Raw genomic sequence first — 27,188 nt, 5'->3', positions numbered from 1 at the left:
ACTAAGAAAATAAACTGAGTTTTGTTATACCTATTTTTTTTTGTTATCCAGTCTGTATTAGCTTATTTACATTTGTATTAAATGAATTTTCTGTACAACCCTGTATACGATTTGGATGAAACTTGACATGGGTATATTTTCGATGATACTGATTAAGACTAAGGCATCAGCATTTCCGTATTTTATTCGCTAATAAAAAATACCGAAAAATCGATCCCCTTTTAATTTCCCCTAACGCACACCTATGGATATATGTAAGTTTAATGATCCTCAAATGTGCACCCCATTGGTCTGCATAAGTGGTTAAAATTTGAAAAGGATTCGTCAATTAACACCCGAGTTATAGGCCTGTGTCACCTAAATCATTTACATTTGTATTAAATGAATTTTCTGTACAACCCAGTATACGATGTAGATGAAACTTGACATGGGTATATTTTCGATGATACTGATTAAGACTAAGGCATCAGCATTTCCGTATTTTATTCGCTAATAAAAAATACCGAAAAATCGACCCCCTTTTAATTTCCCCTAACGCACACCTATGGATATACGTAAGTTTAATGATCCTCAAATGTGCACCCCATTGGTCTGCATAAGTGGTTAAAATTTGAAAAGAATTCGTCAATTAACACCTGAGTTATAAGCCTGTGTCACCTAAATCGTAGCCACACTGTACATAGATTTAAAGAGACACTGGTCAAGTACAGAGGAGTCATTAAAAATATAATAGCATTTTTCTCCGTATATAGCGTCTAAATTATCTTAATTTGTAATATGAAGGTGAATATATCTTTCTTTGATCCTTAGTAAAATATGCTGTTATGGTAGATAATATTCTTTTTATGTTTGTCAGAAGTCCGTGTTCTTTAGAAAAGTTTTTCAAGTGCAATATTTTTTTATGATACGAACTCAACACAGAGACAAAAAAAAATGTTAAGTTTTTTATCGAGATAAGAAGTAGATGAAATTTTGTGAAGCTACATAAACATAAATCATCACCAGTAAAAAACGTTTACCAAAATTGGAATTGGTACTTCAACTGGTTCAAAGATTATTATTAAAAAAAATTATTTGACTACCAAACTTCGACTAGATATTTTTTTACAAACATTTACAACCTTTTCTTGTATAATACTTTAATTGTGCTATTTAGAAACGTACTTTTTCACCATTTTGTTTTCGCTTTAACAACTCCTATAACTGCCACAACATACTGTTTAGAAAAGGCGTTTTTGAAAATGAATTAAATACGTACACTTTTTTTATGAGTTATATTTTAATTAATCTCTCAAAGACCTCGCGACATTACGTCCCCATTCATCATCCATTTTTCAATATACCCCGAATAAGTCTATTGCTATTGTTATGTGATTAATGCTAGTTATTCCTGGCATATAGAATATACTAAACAAAGCTGACAAATTAAAAACAAATTAATGCTACGTCAACGTTAATTTCTGTTTACAAGTGAGTACTAATTCCCAGTTAGTAGGCCATCGAATATTCAACTACAAACATCCATTACACAGAACGACATGCGACTATTATTTTTTTCATGTTTAATCGTCGGGGTAATATGGATAGTTAGAGCCAGTAAGATATTATTAATAATGTTGTTTTTAAGTGTACACATTTGTGTGAAATTGTAGGACTACTCAGTTGCGATCACCTGGGGACCATCCTCTACGAAGATCTAGGATGTAAACCTGTTTTTGAACCAGGCAACTCCTGTCCGACACAGTACAGCTGCACTCCTTTCAAGACGTACAAAGAAACGTGTCTTTTCAGGGGAAAAAGGTACAACATAAACGAAAAAGTCGACGATAGTTTGATTATGGAGAATTGTTTTTATGATTGCAAATGTGTGGATCCAGTAGGGTAAATATGTTTATTTGGAAGTCCTGAACCTTTCATTTTTGTAAAATATTTTTAGGTATGATAAGTACAAGTGTGGTATCAAGAACTGTACGGAATGGTCTATGAGTTATAACTCTACACTGTGTTACAAACAATACGTTCCCGAGCAGTGTTGCGCTGTAGGAACCATTTGTAGTAAGTACTGTTTGTGTGCTAAATTGTTTTATAACGCAAATTTTACATTTTTTTAGTGCACCAAGGAAAACAAATATACGAATGCGAATTCGAAGGGAGAAGGTACAAAGAAGGAGAAATTTTCGTGCCTTCTAACTCCTGTTCCAAGTGCTCGTGTAGGAAAGGCTTCAGGGGGATAGTCGAGGAGCCTTTCTGTAAGAGAAGTCTGTGCGCTACTCAAGTGGTAGACTACGAAGAACTAGGAAACCACTGCGCACCCCTGTACTTGCCTTTGCCAGGACAAACTGCGCTGTGCTGTCCTAACGACTGGGTTTGTCGTAAGTATCTGTTTTAAAAATAATTTTCGGGCGATGGTGATGAGGATTAGGAACAAATCTGATACGATTTTATTTTCCAGATTCTGAAAATGACACTATAGTAAGTCTGTCCCCGAATGTCAATAAAAAAACGAGTAAGTTCTACTTCAAAGTATGTGTAACGATAGCTTTTGTGTACCTACTGCTAATTTTAGATCTAGCCTGTAATTTTGGACCTAAGATGGTGAACCTTGGAGAAGGCGTTGTCAAAAATATCAGTTATTTCGGAATGGACATGAAGGTTACCTGTGAGTGCGTTCTTCCTCCGTTGATGACCTGTAAGGCCCCTTAAAATTTTACATAAATAAAATAAAAAAACAAAAATGAAAAATGTTGTTTCACTTGTACTTTTTCTTAGTGTATGTATAACCGACGTAGATTTTCGTCAATACACCTCAGTTTGTAACAGTTTTTGTCGTTACAATTCTTATACGAGAGGTATAATCGTCGACCGTGAAGGCAATGCAGTGTATGGGGCCCCTTAAATGTTTATAGAAAATAGAAGAAAAAAACTCCATATGTTTTAAGTGAAGCATAAAAATATGCGATTAGATAGATATCTAAATGGTGAAGTAAGTAACTTTTGAACTGCAATGGACTTGTTTCTTTCAGAAAATTGTAACATTAAATTCAACTCTTCAAATAAAATGTGAATAGAAATTCGTATAAACAAAGACATTTTTGCACTAACAAGGTGACGCAATTGCTTGTTAGTTTTTAAGATTACAATTTTCTTAAAATGGTATTGTTAATATTATAAACGAGGGTAACAATATTAGAAAATTTTTGGAAACAATTATTTTAACATCATTTAAAATTTTGTCTAAATTTATGAAAAGAAAGAGAAATTTTAAATAAATAACTTCTTTCGCTAAAATAACCAGTCAAAGGACTGATATTAAAAATTTACTTTTATCAAATCAGAAATATAAAACCAAAATTTTCACTGATTCTTTCGATGCAGTATCAAAAACGTCACAAATTATAGAATTATAGAAAATAATTTAATATTTTAGGTCGTATTTAATTGAATTTTAAAATTAATATTTTTCAAGGATAATTTAAAAATATTTGTTTTATTATCGAAACCATATATACCGTGTACAGAGTTGAAAAGAGGAATTTTTTTTAATTTTTCATTTTATTGAGAAAAGTCACTTTTAAAAAAATTTGCCTGTGTTTAAATCTGCATAATTTTTCTTGTAGATGTATAAAGTAGTTGATTTAATGTTTAGAACTCAAAAATACACGATGCCTGTTAAGAAACACACAAATAACCAATTCGTTTGCAACATTTGATATGCAAAAGGTGTCTCCAGAAGGTTTTAATCATAGGTAGCAATGACAAAATTTGGCATTTTGGTAAACATCCTGTTTGATTAAAAAAGTGAATAGAAGAAGGCTTTTATATCTGAAAAATTAAGTTGCTTTTGTCAGGGGCAAAAATATTTCTGTTTAGATAAAATGTAATTTTCGAATAAATAAAATAATAATAAAGTTATTAGCAATTAAAAGGCATGTTGATATAGCAAATCTGGATTGTGATCTGGACACACCTTGTACATATTGGCTAACTTGATTTTTTACATTTTGACAGCAAACAGAACATTTTAACAAGAATTATTATTAGCCCCAAAATGAAAAACTAAATCTTAATTTTCAACTTCATCAGTGGACATACTGTATATCTAATTATAAAACAATTTTGTTGTATTAAAACTCATGTACAATTTATTACATAATTTAAAATATTTATTTATAAATTAAATAGTCAGCTGCATTGCTTGTATAATAACTACTAGTTTTGTAATAATTCTTTAATAAATTATGTGACCTCAATGCCAAATCAACTAGAATTAAATAACAATAACATTTATAATAATATGTGTTTTTCTTATTAGTCATCTTTTACTATATTTTAAATTATGTCTGTGCTCCAGATGTACTTAAATAATTAAATACTATCGTTTTAACCATTTTTTCATTTTTTGCTGTAACTTCAACTTCTTTATTTATTTATTTACTTATTAATACTCAACAGGCAGACCCCTATTACAGAGTATAAAATACAATAAAAAACAAACACAATATAAATAATATCTAAAACAATCGATTTAACAATGTTTTTAAACAATTTACATTAATATTAAATATATCACAATTTTACTGGATGGTATTGTAATTAGAACAAATTCTAGAGTGGAGAGTTCATTTGATAGTTCGTTGAAGCAAGTTCAAGATAAAGAGTTCTAGAAATTCTAGTAGGATATGCTGGTACATTTAAACATATTAATGAGAGAAAAGAAGGATTATCAACATTACCATTCAATATTTTGTGCAAATATATAATGTGACCTGATTTCCTTATACTCTCGAGGGACTTAAGATTATATCTTTCTCTTAATAAGTTCTTATCAAGAGTAATATTATATATACCAATTCCTTAAGTTCTTATCAAGAGTAATATTATATATACCAAATTCCTTAAGTTCTTATCAAGAGTAATATTATATATACCAAATTCCTTGTAGTATAGAAAAAGTAATAATTTATTTTGTACCCTCTCAACTTCATCTATATAACTAATATAAAATGGACTCCAAATGATTGAACAGTATTCAAGTTGTGATCTAACATAAGATATATACAACTGTCTAATAGCATGTAAATTCGTAAACATTTTAGTATTACGTATTATAAATCCATACATTTTCATAGCCTTGTTTACCATGGGATATATATGACAATTAAAATTAAGCTTTGTGTCGAAAGTAGGTCCCTCACTGTTTCAACCCTGGATAACGGTATATCATTTATTTTATATTCGTATAATATAGGGCTATTTTTCTTAGCATACGTCATAGTAGGTTACACATTTTTTATATTAAAATGTAACAAATTGTCAGATGTCCATTGATATATTTTATTTAAGTTATTTTGTAGTGATATTGTATTTAACCCGTTATCGATTTTGATATATATTTTTAAATCATCTGCAAAAAATAAATATTGTGATGAAGTAATAATTTCTGTTAGGCTGTTAATGTAAATTAGAAATAGTAGAGGCCCAAGATTAGAACCCTGAGGGACACCGGATAAAGCAATGAAGTGAATGGATGTTTAACCGCGTATGGAGACATATTGTTTTCTGTTTTGCAAATAAGTCGTAATTAATTTAATAAGATTGTCATGAAATCCAAATTCATTTTTTCAGTTTATATAAAATTAGATCATGCGATACAGAATCAAATGCTTTATGAAATTCAGTATATACAACATCCACTTGACCTCCGTCATGTAAGCTTTGTGATATGTACTGAGTGATATTAATTAAATTACTAGCAGTTGATCTATGTTTCATAAAGCCATGCTGATGTACATAAATTATATTATGTATTGAACTATAAATAGTTTTGAAAATTATATATTCATAAATTTTTGCTGGCACTGAAAGAATTGCTATTGGTCTATAATTTTTTATATTATTTTTGTCCTCATTTTTAAACACAGGGCAAATACGAACTTCTTTCCAGATTTCTGGAAACACATTCGTTTTTAAGCTTAAATTAAATAAAATAACAAAGTGGAACAACGAAGGATTTACAATGTACGCGGGTAATTTATCAATTCCAATAGCCTTGTTTACTTTTAAGTTCATAATTGCTTCACGAATATCCTCAGTCATTATAGTATTTAAACTTACTTGACCCATACTGTTATTTATAATTGGTTGTTTTCAGTTGAGCCGATATTATATACACTACTAAAATGCTTAACAAATGCATCTGATATTGCCTTTCCACCCTTACATTTCTAGTATAACAAACCCGGGTTCGATCGAAAAAAAATATATAAACGTAGTTATGGTCAAAAATATGTGATCGTCATAAGGAATACCTACGTTGTATGTATCTATTTTTTAATTGACCGGAAGGCGCTGGCTACTACCTTTAAAGAGGGGAAGTATGGTTTAATTTTATAAAACAAAAGCAGAGTAAATACACCTAACTTTATTATTTGCGTACAAGTCTTCAAATTAAACATGTGACAAATAGAAAGAACAACAAAAACATTAACAACCATTTAACATAAAATGAGAGTGAGAGGCTCACCTAGAGCTCCTGTGGGGAAAGAGCATGGCAGAGAAACCCACGATTGTTGCTCTAACTACCCAAATATAAATGCAAAACAACCGCTAACAAAAGGCATAAATTAGGATCCTTTGCTAATGATAATTAACGCCCGACTCATTTAATGTGTCACTAAATGTCACCTCACTCGAATCAGACAGACACACTTCCAAGTAAAACTGAAGAGGTTTGGTGTTAGTTAGCCGACAGGCCGGAAGGTACTGGATTCCGATACGGGAGGCAATCCAGCTATGAGTTGAGATTTCGGAAGATGTTTTAGTATTTAATTATTCTTTTTTTCAGATTCGTGCCTCAAGGGCGAAAATGTTAGTAATTTCAACAAGGGTCTTATATGCGTATGACATAAAGTGAGCACAAGAAATGCTTTATTATTTGTTTTTCGAACAACGTAATCATAATAAAACAAGTTAAATGTGAAACAAAGGAATTGTTATTGCATTATCCGGGCAGTCACGACAATATATACATATTTTAACATAAATAATGAGCAATCTTTAATAATAATTATAACAATTTTACGTTAGAAAAATATACGCCCTTGAGCATAAAACAATGGAGGCTAAATATATTCAGAATTATTATCATGAAACGTCTATAATTATCACAATCATAAGATTACATAGAACAATTAACAACAAAGTACTTAGAGAATAATTACCTGCTAACTAATACGGGTTAAATACTTTGATTTTTCACTATTTTGTCACACTGGCCGCCGATCTTCTTACTACCCATCTCCACACTGTTCCCACTTCCACTATTTAGGCTTTCTTCCAGAATTTCCCACCTAAGCGATTGTTTTTGCGCTTCCTTCTACCACTGTCAATATTACGTTTTCATTATTGTGCAACACCCATGTAACAAGTGACGTCGGAGTTGATACGATAAGTATGATTTTGCACACATTCAATATCATCTAGAATCATAACCTTCGGAAATGAAGGTGATTTTCTTTTATTATTCATAAATTGCCAAAAGGATTTTGAATCGTTGTTATGTTTTCTTCCATCTCCTTAATATAGTTTTTATAGGCACGATCTATCTCAGCTTTTATTTTAGCCCTTAAATTGTTATACTCTTCACTTACTTGTAGAGGAGTGAAATTATGCATACTTCTACGGATGTTATCCTTCTTTTCTTCTTCTTTATATTGTATTTTGCTATCAATATGTCCTTGTTTCGGCAAACAAAAGGGAAAAACATCCACGCTGACTACGTATATGTTTATAATAAAAACAAACACACTGCCCATAATGCCTTTATATATTATTCAACAAAATAAAGTTTGTTACACGTTAGAAACTGTACAATTAAAGAGAATTTGTAAAAAATACCCGCGCAGGAGCGATTTCTTTTTATTGGGATTACCTACGCGGTGCCTAGCAGATTTATGACCCTCGCGACCTGCTCTTGAAGTTCAGGTTTCGGAGCTCCCCCCCTCGTACATCTATTTAAACCCGACACTGTCTTTGTCGGGATAAAGAATGGCAGAAATAATTACTGCTATTGAAGAATTTTTCAATTATCCTTTTCTCTTCGCCCGCCTGAATTTGCAGTTTGTACGGCGTGTCGCCAAAGTTGAATAAAACGGAAAGTGGCGCACTTTATTTCGCCCTTCAGTTTGGAGTGTCTGCGAAGTTGAGGAATTTTGTACGGTTCGAAAGAGTTAGAGAAACATTTTTCGTAAAATTAAAGAAGACAAAATAAAAGACACAAACAATTTGTGGAAAGCACTTTTTTCGCAAAATTTTTATTTTTAAAACGTTGTGCGATCGTATGTAGGGTACGAGAAGGTCGAGAAGTACCTCGATTTGCCCACGTCTCGTTTAGTTTGCGAGATACAATTTTTTTCTTAATTTACTGGGTATTTTGCCACCTTTGAAAAAAATTGTGGGTAGATAAAGGATCAAAGGTTACAAAACAAAAATCTCGCCTTGAAAAAATACGTCATTGCTTCATCTTTTTTCATTGTCCAATAAAGGAAAACAGAGTGGTGAACATTTTATTTGTTTATTTAATTTATTTGTGATTTCATAAGTTTCTTACTTCGTTTGAGAAAGACGGAAGTGATGAAACCTTTAATATTAATTTAACAATAGATTGTGTTTACTTTTTCTCTAAATTTGGTATAAAAGGGGATGCAGAATCCAGTGGCGTAGTCAGATTTCAAATTAAAAAAATGCTAACCAATTTTGTCAAAAAAGAAATAAATAAAAAGTAAGCTACTAGTGTACATACCTTAAAAAAACATTAAATCGATCAATAAGTGCCTACTTTACAACGGTGTTTCCATTCACTGGCAACACTGCCTAGCTTATATACTTTATAAGTAGACAATGGAAAATTTGTGGCGACAATCAAGTAGGTTAAATCTGTGGTCAAACCGTGTGTCGCTCTATGCTCAGGATACATAATGCTACTGACTACCATAAAAACACGTGCTATACACTCGACCAAGCAGAGCGTCAAAGTCACACACGCACAAACGACAATAAAATGCACGACCAACATATCAGCAAAAAAAAAAACGGGATTGTCCACCAGCATGACAGGGCAGGCATAGATACGTATCGAATAAATTGATCGATACGAAGCTTCAGGTCAGAGACAAACATGTGCAAATGTGAAAGAGATGTCAGCATACAATGCACGTTTAACGATGGGGCATATGCTGTTCAGATTAATATTTCAATTAGACATATAGCTGGGGCATTTAACTACATTTCCAAATCGAAATCTCCACATCCGTAATTTCAAAGTGCCTTACTGCATACAAAGTGGTGAAAATTTGTGCCAAGTTCAGGTAACTTCAAAATATCACAAGTTGTTTTTTTTTCAAACAAATAAAAAACTATTATTTATTTCTTTGGCTTCAGATTCGAGATACGGCCCACCTGATGCAAAATTATAGCTATGATGCCTATAGCCAAACACATATTCTACCACCATATAAATATTTAATTTGTATTGAATGATTTATACACAAATAAAAACGATTCTTTGGATTTTATACTAGGCGGTATCTGTTTTGGTTTTGCGTGAATCGTATGTCCACGGAGATTTTTGGCATCTTGGCTTTCAAGTATCACTAGAAATGAAAATTTTTTTATGGGCATAAAAAAAACGTGGGCTTAACTTTTGGCGGCACAATATGTTAAAAAAATTCGAAAAATGTCATATTTTTCTTCCTATTTAATTATGCATCTTTTCAAGAATTGATTTTAGGTTTAAGTGAAAATGGAAGAGGAAAAAAATGTTTGTATTTAAATTTTTTACAAAATATGACTAGTTACGAATAGAATGAATCATGACTGGTGTTGTAAAAATCGAAAAAATCGCAAAAAACGAGGTTAAAAAATATTACGTTTTAGGGATTTTTTTTTGGTCTTTAAATTGGGTATATGGCCTTCATACTTGGCTCAAGAAATCTTCATGTTATGCAGAATTATCACACCAAATTTCGTCAAAATCGGTTTGACAGATTTTTCGTAATAATTTTGCAATGCAGATTTTGAAAAAAATTTAGCAAATTTTCAAAATTTTGCACAGCAAAAACCAAGGCCCTTAGATACTAAAATTTAATTACATATAGAAGGGCTCTCAAACTTTCTAATGATTTTTGAAAAATTGGAATCCGTCAATTAAGAGAGCTCTGAAGCTTGTTTAAACATTGGTCGAATTTTTGTACTTATAAACAATTAGAATGACTGTGAATATTCAACCAAATCAATTTTTTTAAAATAGGTTTTAAAAGTTATTGGAAAGTATAATTCAAATATTATTTATTGTTTAAAATATAAACAAATGAAAAATTAACTTATTATATTACTAATTTTCGACATATTTTGAAAATAATTGTTGTTTAAACAATTTTAGAATATTTGAATAAATTTGTTTTTGATCTTTGATAGACAGTATATAAGTTTATGCACTTACCTTTGATACAATAAAAAATAAAGTTGATAATTAAAGGATGTTTAAAGATAAATAAATTATCGGACTGTTGAAACACCAATAATTTATTAATGGTAGGCATTTGAAAATACGCTAATTGTTTTTTTCAAATTTGGACCTCTAGAAGCTGAGATATTAAAAATTTTTAAGCGCGTCGTGGTTTTGAACTCGCCGATTCAATTTCGAGCAGGCCGAAGCGGCCGCGCTCTCTGCTTCCCCCACCACCATCACTCGTACGATTTTCTTGAATTTCTGGCTTGCATAAATAACTTTAAACACATTTTAAGGTAGGTTGCCAATGAAGAAAAGTATCTGGTAAGTATTCGGAATACCAAAGGTATTTTTCGAAAAATTTGCCCGGATGTTCCAGTACATTTAGTGCAAATGACGGTTACGTAATTAAGTAATTAATTGACCAATCGATCTGTATTTTTTTAAAGAATCGTCTTTCCAATAACTTTTAAAACCTGTTTTAAAAAATTTGATTTGATTGAATATCTGTATTCACAAAGTTATTCTAATTGTTTATAAGTACAAAAAACCTTTTGAAAGCTTGAGAGCCCTCCTATATGTGATTATATTTTCAAGTATCTAAGGCCCTTAGTTTTTGCTGTGCAAAGTTATGAAAATTTGTAATTTTTTTTTCAAAATCTGGATTGCAAAATTATTATGCAAAATCTATAGAACCGATTTTGACGAAATTTGGTGTGATGATTCTACATAACAAGTAGTTTTCTTGAGCCAAGAATGAAGGTCCTATACCCAATTTAAAGCCCCCAAAAAAATTCCCTAAAAAGTAATGTTTTTTAACCCCGTTTTTTGGCGATTTTTTCGATTTTTTCAATAATAATCATGATCCATTCGATTTGCAACTAGTCATATTTTGTAAAAAATTTAATTACAAACATTTTTTCCTTTTCCATTTTCCCCTAAAATCAACTATTGAAGAGATACATAGTTAAATAGGAAGGAAAATACACACACATTTTACGAATTTTCTTAACATATTGTGCCGCCAAAAGTTAAGCTCACGTTTTTTTATGCGCATAGAAAAATTTTCATTTCTGTGATATTTGAAAACCAAAATGCCAAAAATCTCCGTGGATATACGATCCACCCAAATATGGACTTTTTGAAACAGATACCGTCTGGACTATTTACAAAATATTTCATTTTAATAGTGCGAAATAAATATTGATACTGATCAAAAATATACTTATTGTTTCAAATCACCAACCCTGTACACATTGCAACCGCCCCAACATTTCCGATATCTAATTATAAATAAATTGTATAGCGAGATCAGCGGTTCCCAACAAGTTTCCTACAAAAAATCACGCATCTTTCTAATCACAAAAAACTATTAATTACATATTCCACACAGTAAACTGCACCGCTGTTTAAAATATACGCGCTGAAGACTCACCTTGAATACAACGGCACCATCTCGCCGTAACAAAATTATCAGGGATCTTTGTAATCACTGTGTAATCCGAAGTACGTCCGTAGGTAGCCGTACCGCTAATAAAAAAATACATTAACTTAGTTATGTACGTCGTGCTCGTCCTCCTGCGTACATAAACACCAATTTAGCCTTGTCCTGTCCGAAATAAATGAAGAGATAAACGTGAAAAATCATCAATAAAAAGGTTTTTATTATCCCGAACGCATAAGCCGGTCGCTACCGGACGGAATCTTAATTCCCCTTCACATAATGAAGCCGTCCCGAATGAGGTCCACCTCAGGAGACGTTTACGGACCTCCGTAATTGCATTAGCAGATGGCGTATCTCGAATTATTAACATTATCAGCGTTAACATGGCGGTCGGCGATTATATTGTCCTGTCAATCGGCGGATTACCGTAATCTGAGGTCGAATGGGCGCAACAAATCATCCGTTGACGTGGTCAGGGCTTATCTTAATTTCGGTGGCCTATTTTAATGAGACCGGTCGGGCGAGGGAAAATATATGATAATTAGTAGGTGTCTCGGTGTGTCGGACGGCCGTTCGGTGAGATTTTCCCAGGCCAGGACCGTTTTTGTGTTTAATTACAAGTTGTTGATGTTCCCGAACACTCATTATGTAGGCAGAAGCAATTTTTGGAGAATGTATCATATAATTAGTTAAATAAAGAAATCAGAACATCTAATCGGGGGAAAATTTTAGGAAAATATCTACCTGATGACAAAATTAAAAAAATTAATTAAATAAATCCTTGTGCCACAAGAATCAGTCAAGAATTACTTTTTTAAAACAAAGTAAAAGTAAATAAATAAACAGGGAAAAAAAACGAAAACTACAAGTAATGCATGCAAATAAGTAACTCTATAGGCCAGGAAATATAAAGTTGCACGCGACATTTTGTTTCGGCAAGCTGAATTTATCACTATAAATGCTAAATATTATGTACAGTAACATATTAGTTTCCGCAGTCATAAAAATGGGGGGAAGATTGTTTACAGGGTGGTTAATTGTATAATTTTTACGTAAATTCACGTTTTTCGCTTATAACTTTTTTCCGTTCATTTCCACGAGAAAACAGTAATGTACTTTTTTTCGTCCTCAAAAGACCTACAAAACTAGCCCTGGAGCGTTAAAAAATATTAATTAGATCAAAAGTTATAAACAGAAGAAGTTTAATAATAATAAATAATAAACTTTATTTTCCTTGAAGACAGACATTGTATAGGAATTGTCACATTTTTTTTATACTTAAAATAACTTAAAACTATCTACTTTAGATACATTAAGAATCAAAAAATTCATTTAAAGTATAAAATGTATTTCTTATTAAGTATTTGTGCAGCTTCTTCTTAAAAAATATAAAATTATTTGTGTTCGTTATCTCAGATGGCAACTTGTAAAAAACTTTTAAACCTAAATAAAATGGTGAATCACAAGATATTTTGTATTTAAAAAAAGGAATGTGGAATTTCTTATTTTGCCTAGTGCTTTTATTATGAATGGTTTCATTTAATTTAAAAGTAGACTTATTTCTAAAAACGTATACGGACAATTCGAAGATAAATAAAGACAACCGTTAAAATATTAAAATTAAAAAAAATATATTATGATTATTCTATGATTCTACAATACAGAAATGTGTATATAAAATATGAATAAATATAAGTAAAAAAGAATTTATATAAATATACTATTCTAACATTCGATTTGTACAGATTGCCGACACTGGTAAAAACTCGAAATAGTCCAAATTGGCGACTGGCTATCTTTGCTTCTTTTCAAGTAGCCGAAAGTCATCTGAGATAGCCCAATTGGCGATAAGTAGCCCAATCTGGCAACCCTGATTCAAGGAGCCCGAACTCCATGTAAACAAAAATCTTACAAAAATAAGAGGGCGCTAGTGTTCCATATGTCCCATATGTNTTTGGCACAATATTTTTGTCTGTTATGGAACCTAATTACTTGAGTTTTTTCAGGATTGAGATAGAGATGGTTGGACCTATACCACGTACCCACTGACTTTAATAAAGCATTAGTTTTTGTTTCTAGTGAATTATCTATGTTATCAGATATTAACAAGGATGTGTCATCGGCATACATGACAAAAGAGGTATCAGAAATTACGTTGCCAAATTCGTTGGTATACAGTAAAAATAGAATTGGGCCTAGTACGGATCCTTGAGGAACCCCTATACCGACTTCCAGAGATTCAGAATTTATATTAGATGAAATATTCTTGTCCTTGTACGTCAGACTAACATACTGTTTACGTTTTTCCAAAAAAGATGCGACCCACTCGTTTGCTACTCTCCGTACACCATGCGAGGACAGTTTTGAAAGCAACTTGTTATGATTAACGCAATCGAATGCCCTACTGATATCACAGATTATGCCAATAGGACACTCTCCTGCTTCAATATATTCAATAATTTTATAATAGAATGATAATAAGGCAGTACTTGTAGACTTATTAAACTGGAAACCATGTTGATGTTCTGAAAAAATATTAAATTTTTCAATAAATTTCAAAAGTCGCTGCATATAACAATGTTCAAAAATTCTGGAAAACGCGGGTGGAATAGTTACAGGTCTATAATTTTCCATAAGTCGTGGATCGTGTTTTTTATAAATTGGAATGACCTTCCCTACTTTCAATATACTTGGAAAAACTCCATGTGAGAAAGATAAATTAACAAGATAGGTAATAGGATGGATAATGTAATCAATAACCTCTCTAATTAAAAACATAGGTATTTCATCTGATCCAGAGGAATATTTACGTTTTAATTTGTTTTTTAATAATGACAGAATTTCTTCCTCTTTATTTATGACTTTTGAATTAAACATTTATAAACTGCTTTATTATTACCAGAACCTTTTGGTCGCATCCTCTCATTCCTTATCACTGTCTAATAACTCACACGAAATCTGGAATCGATAAGTTGAATAGTTTACACGTTATGGCCTTATGAACAAATTAACTAATTGTTAATCTGGATGATCCCGAGGATTTTCCACAATCGCGCTGATTTTTTTCAAGGTAAATTTCATAATAATACATTGAAATCTATCATTTTTTTATTTTAATTTCAAATTTGCAACCTAGAAATTTTTTTTAATTTTTAACCTTAGTTGCAAAATGAAATATATTATTACATATTCAGAAAGCTTATGAAAAGAGCTTTAAGTTAAAAAAAAATCGTCAAGGTTCGTTGAAAAACAGCGGAGTTACAGACTGTCAAATATATTATTTTCAAGCGAATTTCGCTTATTTAACGACAGGACTATGAATATTATCGTCATTTTCTTCGGACTCGCTGTCGTTCGCTTCTCCCACCCTTCCGCTCCGCCCCGGCTCGCCGAAAATCAAACGACCCACTGACTTTTGACAATATTTCTTATGCACTTAACATATTTCCACAAATAAAATATTTTTATCTGGGAAAGTACTCGGGTTGCCGGTTATGCCAGTATTTTTTTGCCGCTATCAACCTAATTTGTTTAACAATAGGCCGTCAACTTTGACAGTCTGTAACTCCGTTGTTTTTCAACGAATCTTGACGATTTTTTTTAACTTAAAGTTTTTTATAAGGTTTCCGAATATGTAATAATATACAACTATATCACGCGCGTGCGTCGTATATTTCATTTTGCAACCAAGGCTAAAAAATAAAAAAAAATTCATGTTGTAAATTTGAAATTAAAAAAGAGATAGATTTCAATATATTATTATGAAATCTACCATGAAAAAAATCAGTGCGATTGTGGAAAATCTTCGGGATCGTCCAGACTAATAATTAGTTAATTTGTTTATAAGGCCATAACTTGTAAACTATTCAACTTACCGGTTCCAGATTTTATGTGAGTTATTAGACAGTGATAAGGAATGAGAGGATGCGATGCCGAAACGTTCTGGTAATAATAACGTAATTTTTAAATGTTTAATTCAAAAATCATAAATAAACTTCTTCTGTTTATAACTTTTGATCTAATCAATATTTTTTGACGCTCGAGGGCTAGTTTTGTAGGTCTATTAAAGACGAAAAAAAGTACATTACTATTTTCTCGTGGAAATGAACGGAAAAAAGTTATAAGCGAAAAACGTGAATTTACGTAAAAATTATACAATTAACCACCCTGTAAACAATCTTCCCCCCCCATTTTTATGACTGTGGAAATTAATACGTTATTGTACATAATATTTAGCATCTATAGTGATAAATTCAGCGTGCCGAAACAAAAAGTCGCGAAATGATCATTTCCCAGCTTATTTTCCTGGCCTATTCAGATAACACTGTGTAGTTATGAACCGGTGTTACTGAAAATACATATAAATTTTAGTTTTGCTGCTACAATGTGCATTATACATTTTTTCGGCACATTCATGACCGTCTGTCGCCCCCTTTGAAACCATCCAATGCGTCTGGTAATTTAGTTTATCATAAAAAAATATCCGTTTTATCGTACCAAAAAGCCAGACTTGCCGTTATTACGTTTTCTCTACCGTTTTTCATACCCTTTAAAAATCTTGCGGGTGCTAAAGCCAGTAGCCTGACATTCTATTATATTTACTACAGGTCAGGCAGTATCTTTCTGCAAAATATAACGCTTGTTGAACTACCTAAGTAAAAACGTTGCCAGCTCTTAGTCCGGAGGTGTTTTCAAACATTGCTGCTGGTACTCTCTAGAACATGTTGCTAGTAAAAATGTCACTTTATGTGTGAAATGTCCTGAAATTATTTTTTTGACACATTTATACCACAATAATCGAATACTCGCTGCCAACATGTTAAAAAAATTGAAATAGAATTGGTTACTTCCGTGCTTGATCTGGCCATCGATCAAATTATTATAACGACAATTATCGTGAAGAATAAGACATGCAACTATTATATTTATTCTTATAAACTTTGTTTACCTATAATAAACACTAATAAATATAAATATTAACATTAAATTTTATTTTTCTCAAATCTCTTCCTAGTATAGTCGTTACGATATCAGTTGGAACCACATAAAAATATTTAACTCGTAAACTCTACGGAATCCATAGCGTCCAGAAAAATTTTGCCCTGTCTCGTTTAGAAATACTATATTCCGAACTGTATTTCTATTTAGTTGACGATAATATCAAATTTTTTGTAAATAATCTTCCCGAAGTGCAACTATACGTCGTGATTCCATAATTACCATAAAACATGTGTTAAGGTAGGAACTTTATTTTCTTTAGGTATACATATTATACATTGTGCGTCGCATTATATTTCTGGTAAAATCGTCAATATTCTTTAATTTTGTATTTTTCCTTTTCCTCTTTTGTATGTATTGTGATTAATAACGCCTCCTTCTTTAATTCTGCGATAAATTGTCGTTTTTAATATCTTAGTTAATTCGCTAATCCGTTTCCTAATTTCTTTAATTGTTCGCTATTTTCTCTTTTCAAACATTCATATATATTTAAAATAATACATTGACTTTGTACGTGTAAATCTTTGTTTTTCGACAAAAACCGGCTCGACTATTTAAGGGTTTTCCCGCGTTATTTCCCGTTTCAAAGAGTCTCCAGAAATGCTAAATTACTAGATAATTACCTACATATAATATTTATTTTAATAACCATTACCCTTTACTGGTTATAATAATAATATTAACTAATAATTAATAACACGCATTATGCCAACAATAAATATACCACGCCAAAAACTGCTCTCCACTGCACTTAAGCCAAGTGTACCGCGTTCGAGACCAAACTAATTATAGAATACCATGCAGAAAATTATTTACGCCTAGTGCACCAATACAGGCTTGCTTTGACGACCAACGTGCCGCCGTCGATTCCACATCAGGCGAACTGGTCTACCAATACCGGACTTGCTCAATTTCTATTCGAGTATAAATTACGAGACAAATTGTGGTTACAGCATAGGAAGAAATTTCAAGAGAAGTGAAGACGGTCCTGTGCTTTAAGATTCACAGGTTTCAATTGACATCGTAACAACTATACCACCTATTTTCAGAATTGATAATCAGTTTGTAATTTTAGGTTGTGTACCTATACTATACCTATTATTACCAAATACGATCAAGTGCAGGTAAATTCCGAACGATATTTGTTGAGATAGAATTCCAAGGAGACTCCTGCGTCACTTTCTTGGAATTAATAACATTGGACACCTGAGGTAGAAAGAATTGGCGGAAAATTTGAAGGCACGCCCCTGCCGAGCTGACATTGGCGGAAAATTTCAGGGCACGCCCCTGCCGAGGTAAATTGTTACAGTAGTTCCGATTATAGAACTTTATTGGCTTATTCTTTTCTTGGTATTATGTCTCAACAAATATCATACGGACTGTAATTCCGACCTAAGTAAAATTTGTGGGTATCGGCCTTTACTGTTAACGTCTCCTATCCTTGTCATTCCTACCGCCTTTAGATTTCATGTCCATCAACAATTCAGTCCATTCAACAATTGTTTATTTTAGAAATGGTAGTGTAGTAGTTTACAAAATCTAAAATTAGTTATTAATATTTTTTACCTTGTACTTATAAATTTATGTTAATAAATATGGAAACCTATGTAATTATTCAGTAGTTTGATCTTAACTACAAATATTTTTAACATTGAATAATTTCATTAATAGACTGGTTTAACTTGAAAATAAAATAAATCTAAAATTCGCTTTTAAAAAACTTTTTTCACGTAAATAACCACGACTTTTGCATGTCATTGATTAAACTCATTTTCTGTTGCTCATAAATTCCTGGCTTTTTTGTTAGTACATCCCTGTTTAGTGCAATAAAATTTCACTGAATACAATCCTGACTTTGAATACCAAAAGTGGGGGATTTACCTCATTCAAGGTCACTAACAAAAGACATCAGTGATCAAAGGTGACGACAAAGTAATATAATTCTAATTGTTTTATCTTCTGTGATACAAGTCTGTCCAGTGTCAGGGTATGACAAATAACGTTTACAAAAACAATTTTCAAAAGGGAATCTGAGAAATCAACCTTCAACAAAAGCTCAAAGGTAGCCTCCTTATAAATTTGATCTCCTATCAAAGTATATCATTAAATTTTACTGAAACAAAATTAATTAGTAAAATTGTACGAAAATATTTCTTATTCATGACTAATTATGTAAATTTTTCTGTTTCACAAAATGGAGAACCACGTAGTAATTTTTCAGTGTATTACGATTTTTGAAATAAAGAATCCAATTTAAACTCTTCGTTTTTAGTCAAGAAAGCTGCTTGGAGATTGAAAGAAGTCGATTTTCTTTCACTCAATACATACATTTCCGGCATTGTGTTACTGCCACGTAAACGATTAACACTTTTTCGACATGCAGAATCGCGTACGTGCCGAAAAAAGAAGAGAACATGCAATCCCGGCGCCGACAATGACATCGACAACATCGAAAATACATAACTCTCTCTCTAAAAATGTAATTCCGGGGCAACATTGGAAAAACCGTGCCCCGGGAAGGAAGGGGTTGGCGCGCACGCAGGCAGACGGGCTCTTCCTACCTTTGATGTTTAAAATGTTAAAGCTCGAAAATTGAATTTCGCCGAAGCGCCTTTACAACCTTTTAGCATGTTTAATCCGAAAGAAGTTTATAAAAAGAAATAAATATGCAATTATTCTTTAGTACGGCAGCGCCGTACTCCGCAACGACCCCGACGTAAACTTCAAATTGAGTTTATGGACGCCCGAAACGCGAACGTAAAAATTGCAAATTTGGTTTCGCGGTAATGCAATTACGTTTTTATTTTTAGGCGCGGCGATATTTCCTTACGCCGCGAATTACGCTTAATATTATTACGTGGAAGTGTAAGGCCGGGGTACAGTGCTTTCTTGCGAAAATTCCCGTCCCCGGGGACGATACAATAAAATATAATTGTTATCGCAACGGCAGAGGAATTTTTAGATCAGAATTAATGCCTTCAAACAGCGGTAGTCCAATTTGTTTAGTAATGAATTGTTTTCAACGAAGTTATTTTCGTTTCGCGCAGAAACAAGGAAACTGTTGGTAATATAAATATGTACAGCTTGACCTAACTCGTTTTGTCCCCGAGATACGGGGAAGGGAGTCTCTACAGGCGGTTAAAACAATTGATAAGAACAGAAAAATATTAGGAAACAGACTCGGAGACATACAGAACAAAACAGCTGCATAATTAAATAAATGAGCAAAACTCGAAATAGTACATTACATGTTGAAATTGTCCCCATTTAGTTCTATGCAACTTCATTTTTCTCGAAAATAGTACATGCTACCGAATTTCGACAAGTAGTACCTTTTTTTGTAGTATGTTTTAGAATTTACAGAACCGTTTAGAAATGTAACAAATTTTGACATTTAACACTTTTTTTTTATTGTACCCCTCCAATTACCTGTATCGGCGACACTGCTTTTCAGAAAGAAACCGTTTGCGCATTATTCTCAACCTTCAGTTGATGTTTATTCGTGTACAAATTTTGACATTTTTATCATTTGGAAAGTAACAACTTCAACATACTGTATCTCGAAAACAGGGCGTCTAAGAAAATAACTTTACATGAACTACCCCTATTATTTTTCCATGAGGAACTTGCACACAAGTTTTTTTGAAACATGAACGGGACACCCTGTATGCACTACAAAAATATTTGAAGGCCAAAGAAACTATTAATTTTATATTTTTATCATTAAGGGTGGTTTTAAGGGTTGAAACTTCATAAAAATAACGTAAATTATAACACAATATTAAACAATATTTATTCTATACAGGGTGTATCTAAATAACACCGAAAAAATTCAAGGGGCGATTCTCCGATGAAAATTAATAGGGGTCTTTGGTATAAAATTTTTTGAAAAAACCCTCCCCTGAAAAGTTACGCCCCTCCTAAAATTACAAAAAAAAATTGTTTTTCTTTTTTATCTTCCACGTACATCAAGCTAAAGAAACCAAACTTGGTGAACATTATCTGTCAATAAAACTACACTTTTTGAAATTTTTTCAACCCTGAACTATTTTTGTAAGGGGTTGAAATAATCAACCCCTATGACATTTTTTCTTATAATTTTTTTTTCNCGTGAATAGAGATCTAGTAGTAGTCAAGGTGTAACAAGGGAAGCGGGGGTGGTTATCGCCTCCTGGTGGTGAAATACATTATTCTAGAATAATTGCCTTAATTAATATATCGTTATAGTTGAAATGCGTTTCCATTTCATAGTCTCTTATAATCTAAAATATGTGGTTCCTTGATGATATAAAATATAAGAAAATGGAAATAAGAATTATATGTATGTAATTTCTACTAACATTCTACTAAAAAGAAAAAAAAACAGTTTTACACTAAATTAGTCATTCATGGCAATCTGTAATTTTTTCGTGTTCATATCATAAACGTTCAAAATAATATTTTCAGACAGTACTGGGCTGCTCTCTTTCAAATTTTAATATTTTCTTTTAGGAGACATTATCTAAAAAAACAGAGAAAGAAATGATTTCACGAGTCTTTTAATTCATTTACTTCTATTTCTTTCTAAAACAATCTACGGTTCCAAAACAGGAACACATAGCAAGCTAAAAGTTCCAATATACAATTAATATACTACTATTCAAACCTTATTCTACCTTGACTGCAGATCCAGGCAAGTAACTATGGATTGGAATGAAACTGTCAGCTCGTTTCTGTCCCCCAATGTTACCAACGTTTCGATGTCACTGTCGACATTGGAAAAAGACAATGTATCCACCAAGACGTCAGGAAACTGGCCGGCTTGGTATGAATCGGGCCGCATCCAGATACCATTGTACGCTATCATCTTCATGTTGGCCGTCATCGGAAATACTCTGGTTATTCTCACTCTGGTAAGTGTGATGAAATATTGTAGATATACAGTCGCTAGATAATGCATAATGTTTTTGCTAAAACGATTAGTAACATATCTACAATCTCAAAGATGAAATTTGAAATATATTTTATTCCGTTTAGTTCAGGAAACCAAGGGTTTCCCTCCGAATTCTTTCGGATAGAACCGATTGACGTGAAACATGGACTGTAAGTAGAAAATAGCTCAAGAAAGGAAAGTTATATAGTGCCGATGAGCGCGTTTGCCCAGGGGGTGGAAACCATCCCTTCTAGGGGGTGAAAAATAGAATGTTTAAAATGACCCCAGGAATCGACAAAACAATCAATTTTAAGCAAATAGTATTGGTGATTGAAAATATACCTACATTTTTTATTAAAAAAAGACGTTTCTCAGTACTTTTGCTCAAATATTTCGGAAAATAGAAAAAGAAAAAGATTTTCATTTATGTAGGTGCAATAGGTCCTGAGATTCAGCTGGTTGAAGATAATTTCATGTCCGGCTAGAAACTAAATTAGAAGCATTTATCGTAAAATAACTAAAAAAATTATATTTTTCAAGAAAAATGCATAGGACATTTTTTAAAGTACCTACTTTAAAAAATATTTAAACATTTATGCTCAAAATAAAACTGTTAATTCGCTTTTTCGGAAAAACAATCAGTACAAAAATTGATGAATTTTTCACGAGATTTAAAATTAAAAGTAATCCTTCTATAATTTATATTCTTTATGTGCACACAATATATTATACAAGTTTAAGCGGTTTAGAATGCATGTTTTTGAAAATATTACGTTTTGAATGAAAAAAAAAAAAAATAATTCCAAAAAATAACATATTTTTGAAAATAACTAAAAATAAAAAAGATATGAAAACAGTTTAGATTTTTTTTCACACAATATTTTGTTTTTAAATTTTTGTAGGATATAAACTAAGAGATGTCGTTGCTAGAAGTTTGCAGTTGAGGTCGAAGGTCCTGTTTTTCAACCTCTCTTACCTCAAAATTCTCAAAAATAACGCGTTAAAAAATAATCAATTTTACAATACTTTTAGCTGTCGAAATTTTCCGTAAAATCATTTTTGGATCGTCTTAATACGAGTAGCTTTAAAATTAAGGAAGTTATCGTTAAAAAACCAACGGTACCATACCACTTCAATTTTAGGAGCATATCAATACTTTCGTTATCCACAACTTTGGAGCATTCATAGGTATACATAATAAAATAATATATATATTTGAAAATTTGAAATTATGACTTTCTGCATGAAAAAAACATTGAGAAATAATTAATTTGAAAACTGCATAAATTAAAGTAAATCACGAGAAAGAAAGTTATTACGAAAAAAAAAATTATAATTCATTTGAAATAATTTAAAAGCCGTTTTTTATATTTTGTCATTGTGGGTGGTTTTTAAGGGTTAAAACTGCGATAAATTATAAATTGTATTATAAACAGGTAAAATAATTTAATTTATTCTGTTTGTACTATCAAATCGTTTCAAACTGTTAAACACTAGATTTTTTAATATTTTGTTATTAGGGGTATTTAAGGGTTGAAATATTGTAATAAATTATTTATAATACCATAAAAAATTGACTTCTATCTATAATATATGCGCTATAAAAATATTTTAAGGTCAAAGAAACTGTTAATTTTATGTTTTTATCATTAAGGGTGGTTTTTAAGGGTTGAAACTTTTTAAAAATAACGTAAATTATATCCCACGATATAAAACAAAATTTATTCTATATATTAAGATATGATTTTAGTCTATATAACACCTATTTTTATATTATTCAGTTTTTTAGCATAAAGGATGATTTTCATCCCTTAAAAATAAGAAGCGCATATCAAGCAAATATAACTTTTCATCTACAGGGTGAAATAAGCGTAATTCCAAATTTTCATAAAAATCAGATTATCCGAAAATATTCGGAGGTTTTACCCTATTTTCCTCTTTGTTCCCTGGACTATAAGAAGTTGTAATTCGTTTGTTGACTACCTACATTTGTGTTTCATATCAAGAATGTAATATTTTCTTCTCATATTTATGTGTGTTGCTTTTGTAACTTGAATTAAAGTGATCATTGTTTAAATAAAATTGATGTCTGTAATAATAAAATTGCAGTTGTATGTGGTAGCAAAAGCTACAATATGTAGACATTTTGGGAGAAAATCTATGAAATTTTGAAATTTATGTAACTTAAAGAAGTGCAGCAAAATATAAAGTGAAATTATTTTACAAAATTGTAGCAAAGTACATTATTTTGAATACAATTTGCTGGTGATGTATAACACGAATTGTAGTTAGTCCTATTCCAACAGTACTAGAATTGCGTAAATTTTTAGTGTATTTTTTTTCCGTGTGTACATGAATTTTTAATTTTTAATTCTATTTATGGCTTCTTGGAACATCTATTGCTTATTAATCCGACAAAAAATGCTTTCCTTCTCATTACTTTTGTTTTTAAACATTTCCATAAACGTTGTGAATTTATTTTTAAATGTACCAATTTTGCAGAAAGCAAAAAAGTGTAATATACGAAATGCTTTTTGCAATTTATTTAGTTAACTTCGAATAAATTCTATTTGTTGAAATATAATTCCATATATTTGATTAAAATCTGGATGGAAAATATTACGAGCGACCTGATGGGCTAAACACATAACAGTTCTTTATTAAAATTCATCATTTTGTTTGTTTTCGAGTAGTCTCTCATTATAATAAATTTCATTTTAAAAACATTCGCAGGTCGGTTTTCATCCGGCGATCAAATTGCGCTTTTATTACGTTCTCGTAAATATAAATGAAAAACGGTTTTCAATTAAAGTTAGTTATACGAGACAAATCAAATGCATAAATAAAATCTAATTAACATTCGATTTTGTATTTTAATTATGGCAGCAACAACGAGTGGGCAATATATTTATGATTTTAAAATAAATAAAGGCGGGTGCAAAGGTAATTAAATATTACCCCCTTCTGTCGAAAAAACATCAACGTTCGGAATTTACGCACCAAATTTATTATATTAGTTTATTAACGAAATAAATTTATTTTAATGTCCAATAAATTAGATTTAACTATAGCTAATGAAGACAGGCTTTATTACATCGAAATGCGTTCAAATTAAATAATATATCAGAAATGTAATGCCGCCATTAAATCAAATTTGTATTTACCGATTCCAATCGTACCGTTGGGGGCTCATATTTTCCATGCATGGGAATTCGAAGTAATCAAAATTATTTATTTGTCTAGCAATAAATAGACATCTCTTATCTTGTTGGATTTGTCCCACTTCTGACAGAGATAAAATAAATTAGACATTGCCTTGTAGACCGATCAAAATAACTCATTTAGAGGAAAAAAAAGAAAGTTGTTACTTGGACTTTTATAAATGGAAATGGTAAAGGGGCTTATGATAAAGGAAAAAAATAAATGCGTGAGTAGAGGTATTCACATTTTTACTGTTATGACTTCATCTAATAGATATTTTGAAAGCGTTCAGAGCCGTACTCAGGAAAAATTTTAAATTATAGCTAAAACAAGCTAAAAACTTTTTAAGCGATTACAATAATAATATCCTCTAATTCATAAAAATAGCAGCGATGTATTTAAAAAATTAACCCGATGATGGCCCCTCGAAGACGAAACGTCGGATTGCAAAAATGTTGACGCCATAGTATAGAGCGAAAAAAGTGGCATTGTAAATATGTAATTTATTTTAAAATTCGTTTTCAAATAAAGCCAGAAAAAAAATAAAACGATTTTGCAAAATTTCCGGTTTTCTGGTTTCGCGTCAACAGTAGACTTTGCAGTTAATACTTTGTATTGCTGAAATCTCAAATCATCCAGAGATAATTTATCATTTGTGCATTTGTAATTCGACTTGGATGTTTATAACAATACTGTGCAAAAATAAAGTTTTGGGTCAATGAGACAGGCTTTTTTTTATTTTTTTCCATAGAATTGAATGGGATAATCGTTTTTAATTTTTTTTAATTTAAACAAATTATCAACAATTACTGAAAAATTCATTGTTGCAAGTCATTTTTTACTTTTTTGCATTTTTGAGCATGTTTTTGAACTGTGATTACAAATTTTTTTATTTCACCAAAAAGTATATGTCAAAACGAAAAAAATGATTACCGGCAGAACTCTGTACGATGATTTTTTTAAGTAGAATTTTTCTTTGAAAAAAAAGTGTTTCAGGCCGAAAAAAATGAATATCTCAGAAACTTCTTGATTTTTTTATCTAAAAAAATTTGAGGTTATTTAAGACAGAGAAAGGTATACTTTCACCAAGTTTCGTCAAAATTAAATTATTTTTGCGGAAATGAGAAATAAAAAACGAAAAATCAGAAAAAAAACTGTTTTTCGCATTTTTCTCGGAAATTTTGAGGTTATGTTAAAAAGTGACCTCTACAAAAGTTGTAGATTTTTGCATGATCTACAACTTTTGTATTGGATACTTTTTTGTTTGACGTCAACTTTCGCCAGAAATCCCAATGATACAATTTTTCATAACTTTTCAACCCCCCAAATCAACCCTCCGCCGCCCCTGCTCAAGCATTATTTTTTTTAGGTTTATTATAAGCCCTTTTACCATTTCCACTTATAAAAGTCCAGGTAACAATTTTTTTTTCTCCAAGTGTAATTTAGTTGGACTATTGTTAATTTTTATTTACAAAACTTTTCTTTTGGTTGATACAAGGTTCTTGAAAGTTTTTTACTATTGACATCAAGTTTTAATATTTTGACCACATTTTTAGGAAACTTGATTATGATTTGCACTATTGGAAAAATTAAAGGAACAAAAAATTTTAACGAATTTTTTAGTGATTTTCGAAAGGCTGTAGCTCAGTGGCAATTGATCGTATCGAGATAATAAGAAAATAATTTTGAAGCCTATTTTCAAGATCCTTAGACAAATATTTTGTTTGAGCAAAAGTGTTATTTTTCAATCAGCTATCAATATGTCGGCCAAACCAATAGTTGCACGAAGACCTTTCAAAATTCAAATTGAAGCTGAATAAATGAGCTAACAGACCTCTGTATTGACTGAATTTGAAAAAAATTTCCAGAGTCCATGAACAGTCCTAAACAAATTTTTTGGAGAATATATTTCTTTTGATTGCTCGATAACCGTAGCTTAAACAAATTTTTTGTCTAAAGATCTTGAAACTAAAGACTTAAAGCTTCAAATTGATTTTTTTACTATCACGATACGACCATTTTTTACTTAGATATAACCTTTCGAAAATCACTAAAAAATTCATGAACATTTTTTTTTCTATTAATTTTTTCCAATAGTGATATAGATATATTACACATTCCTTGGA

The 27,188-nt window shown here is 31.3% G+C and overlaps 1 protein-coding gene across 1 annotated transcript; it reads left to right on the top strand.

Annotated features, from left to right (window-relative positions):
* The first annotated feature begins 1,506 nt into the window (after window positions 1–1,506).
* Window positions 1,507–2,703, top strand: LOC108904460. The gene is made up of 6 exons (XM_018707034.1): window positions 1,507–1,596; window positions 1,653–1,881; window positions 1,937–2,055; window positions 2,112–2,372; window positions 2,453–2,506; window positions 2,567–2,703. Exons 1-6 carry the CDS (start codon window positions 1,539–1,541, stop codon window positions 2,701–2,703), a joined length of 858 nt encoding a protein of 285 aa, XP_018562550.1. The 5' UTR covers window positions 1,507–1,538.
* Window positions 2,704–27,188: the final 24,485 nt, after the last annotated feature.

Source organism: Anoplophora glabripennis, unplaced genomic scaffold (assembly GCF_000390285.2).
Source record: "Anoplophora glabripennis isolate ALB-LARVAE unplaced genomic scaffold, Agla_2.0 scaffold84, whole genome shotgun sequence".
Classification (NCBI taxonomy): Eukaryota; Metazoa; Arthropoda; class Insecta; order Coleoptera; family Cerambycidae; genus Anoplophora; species Anoplophora glabripennis.
This window is presented reverse-complemented; position numbering and strand designations above follow the sequence as displayed.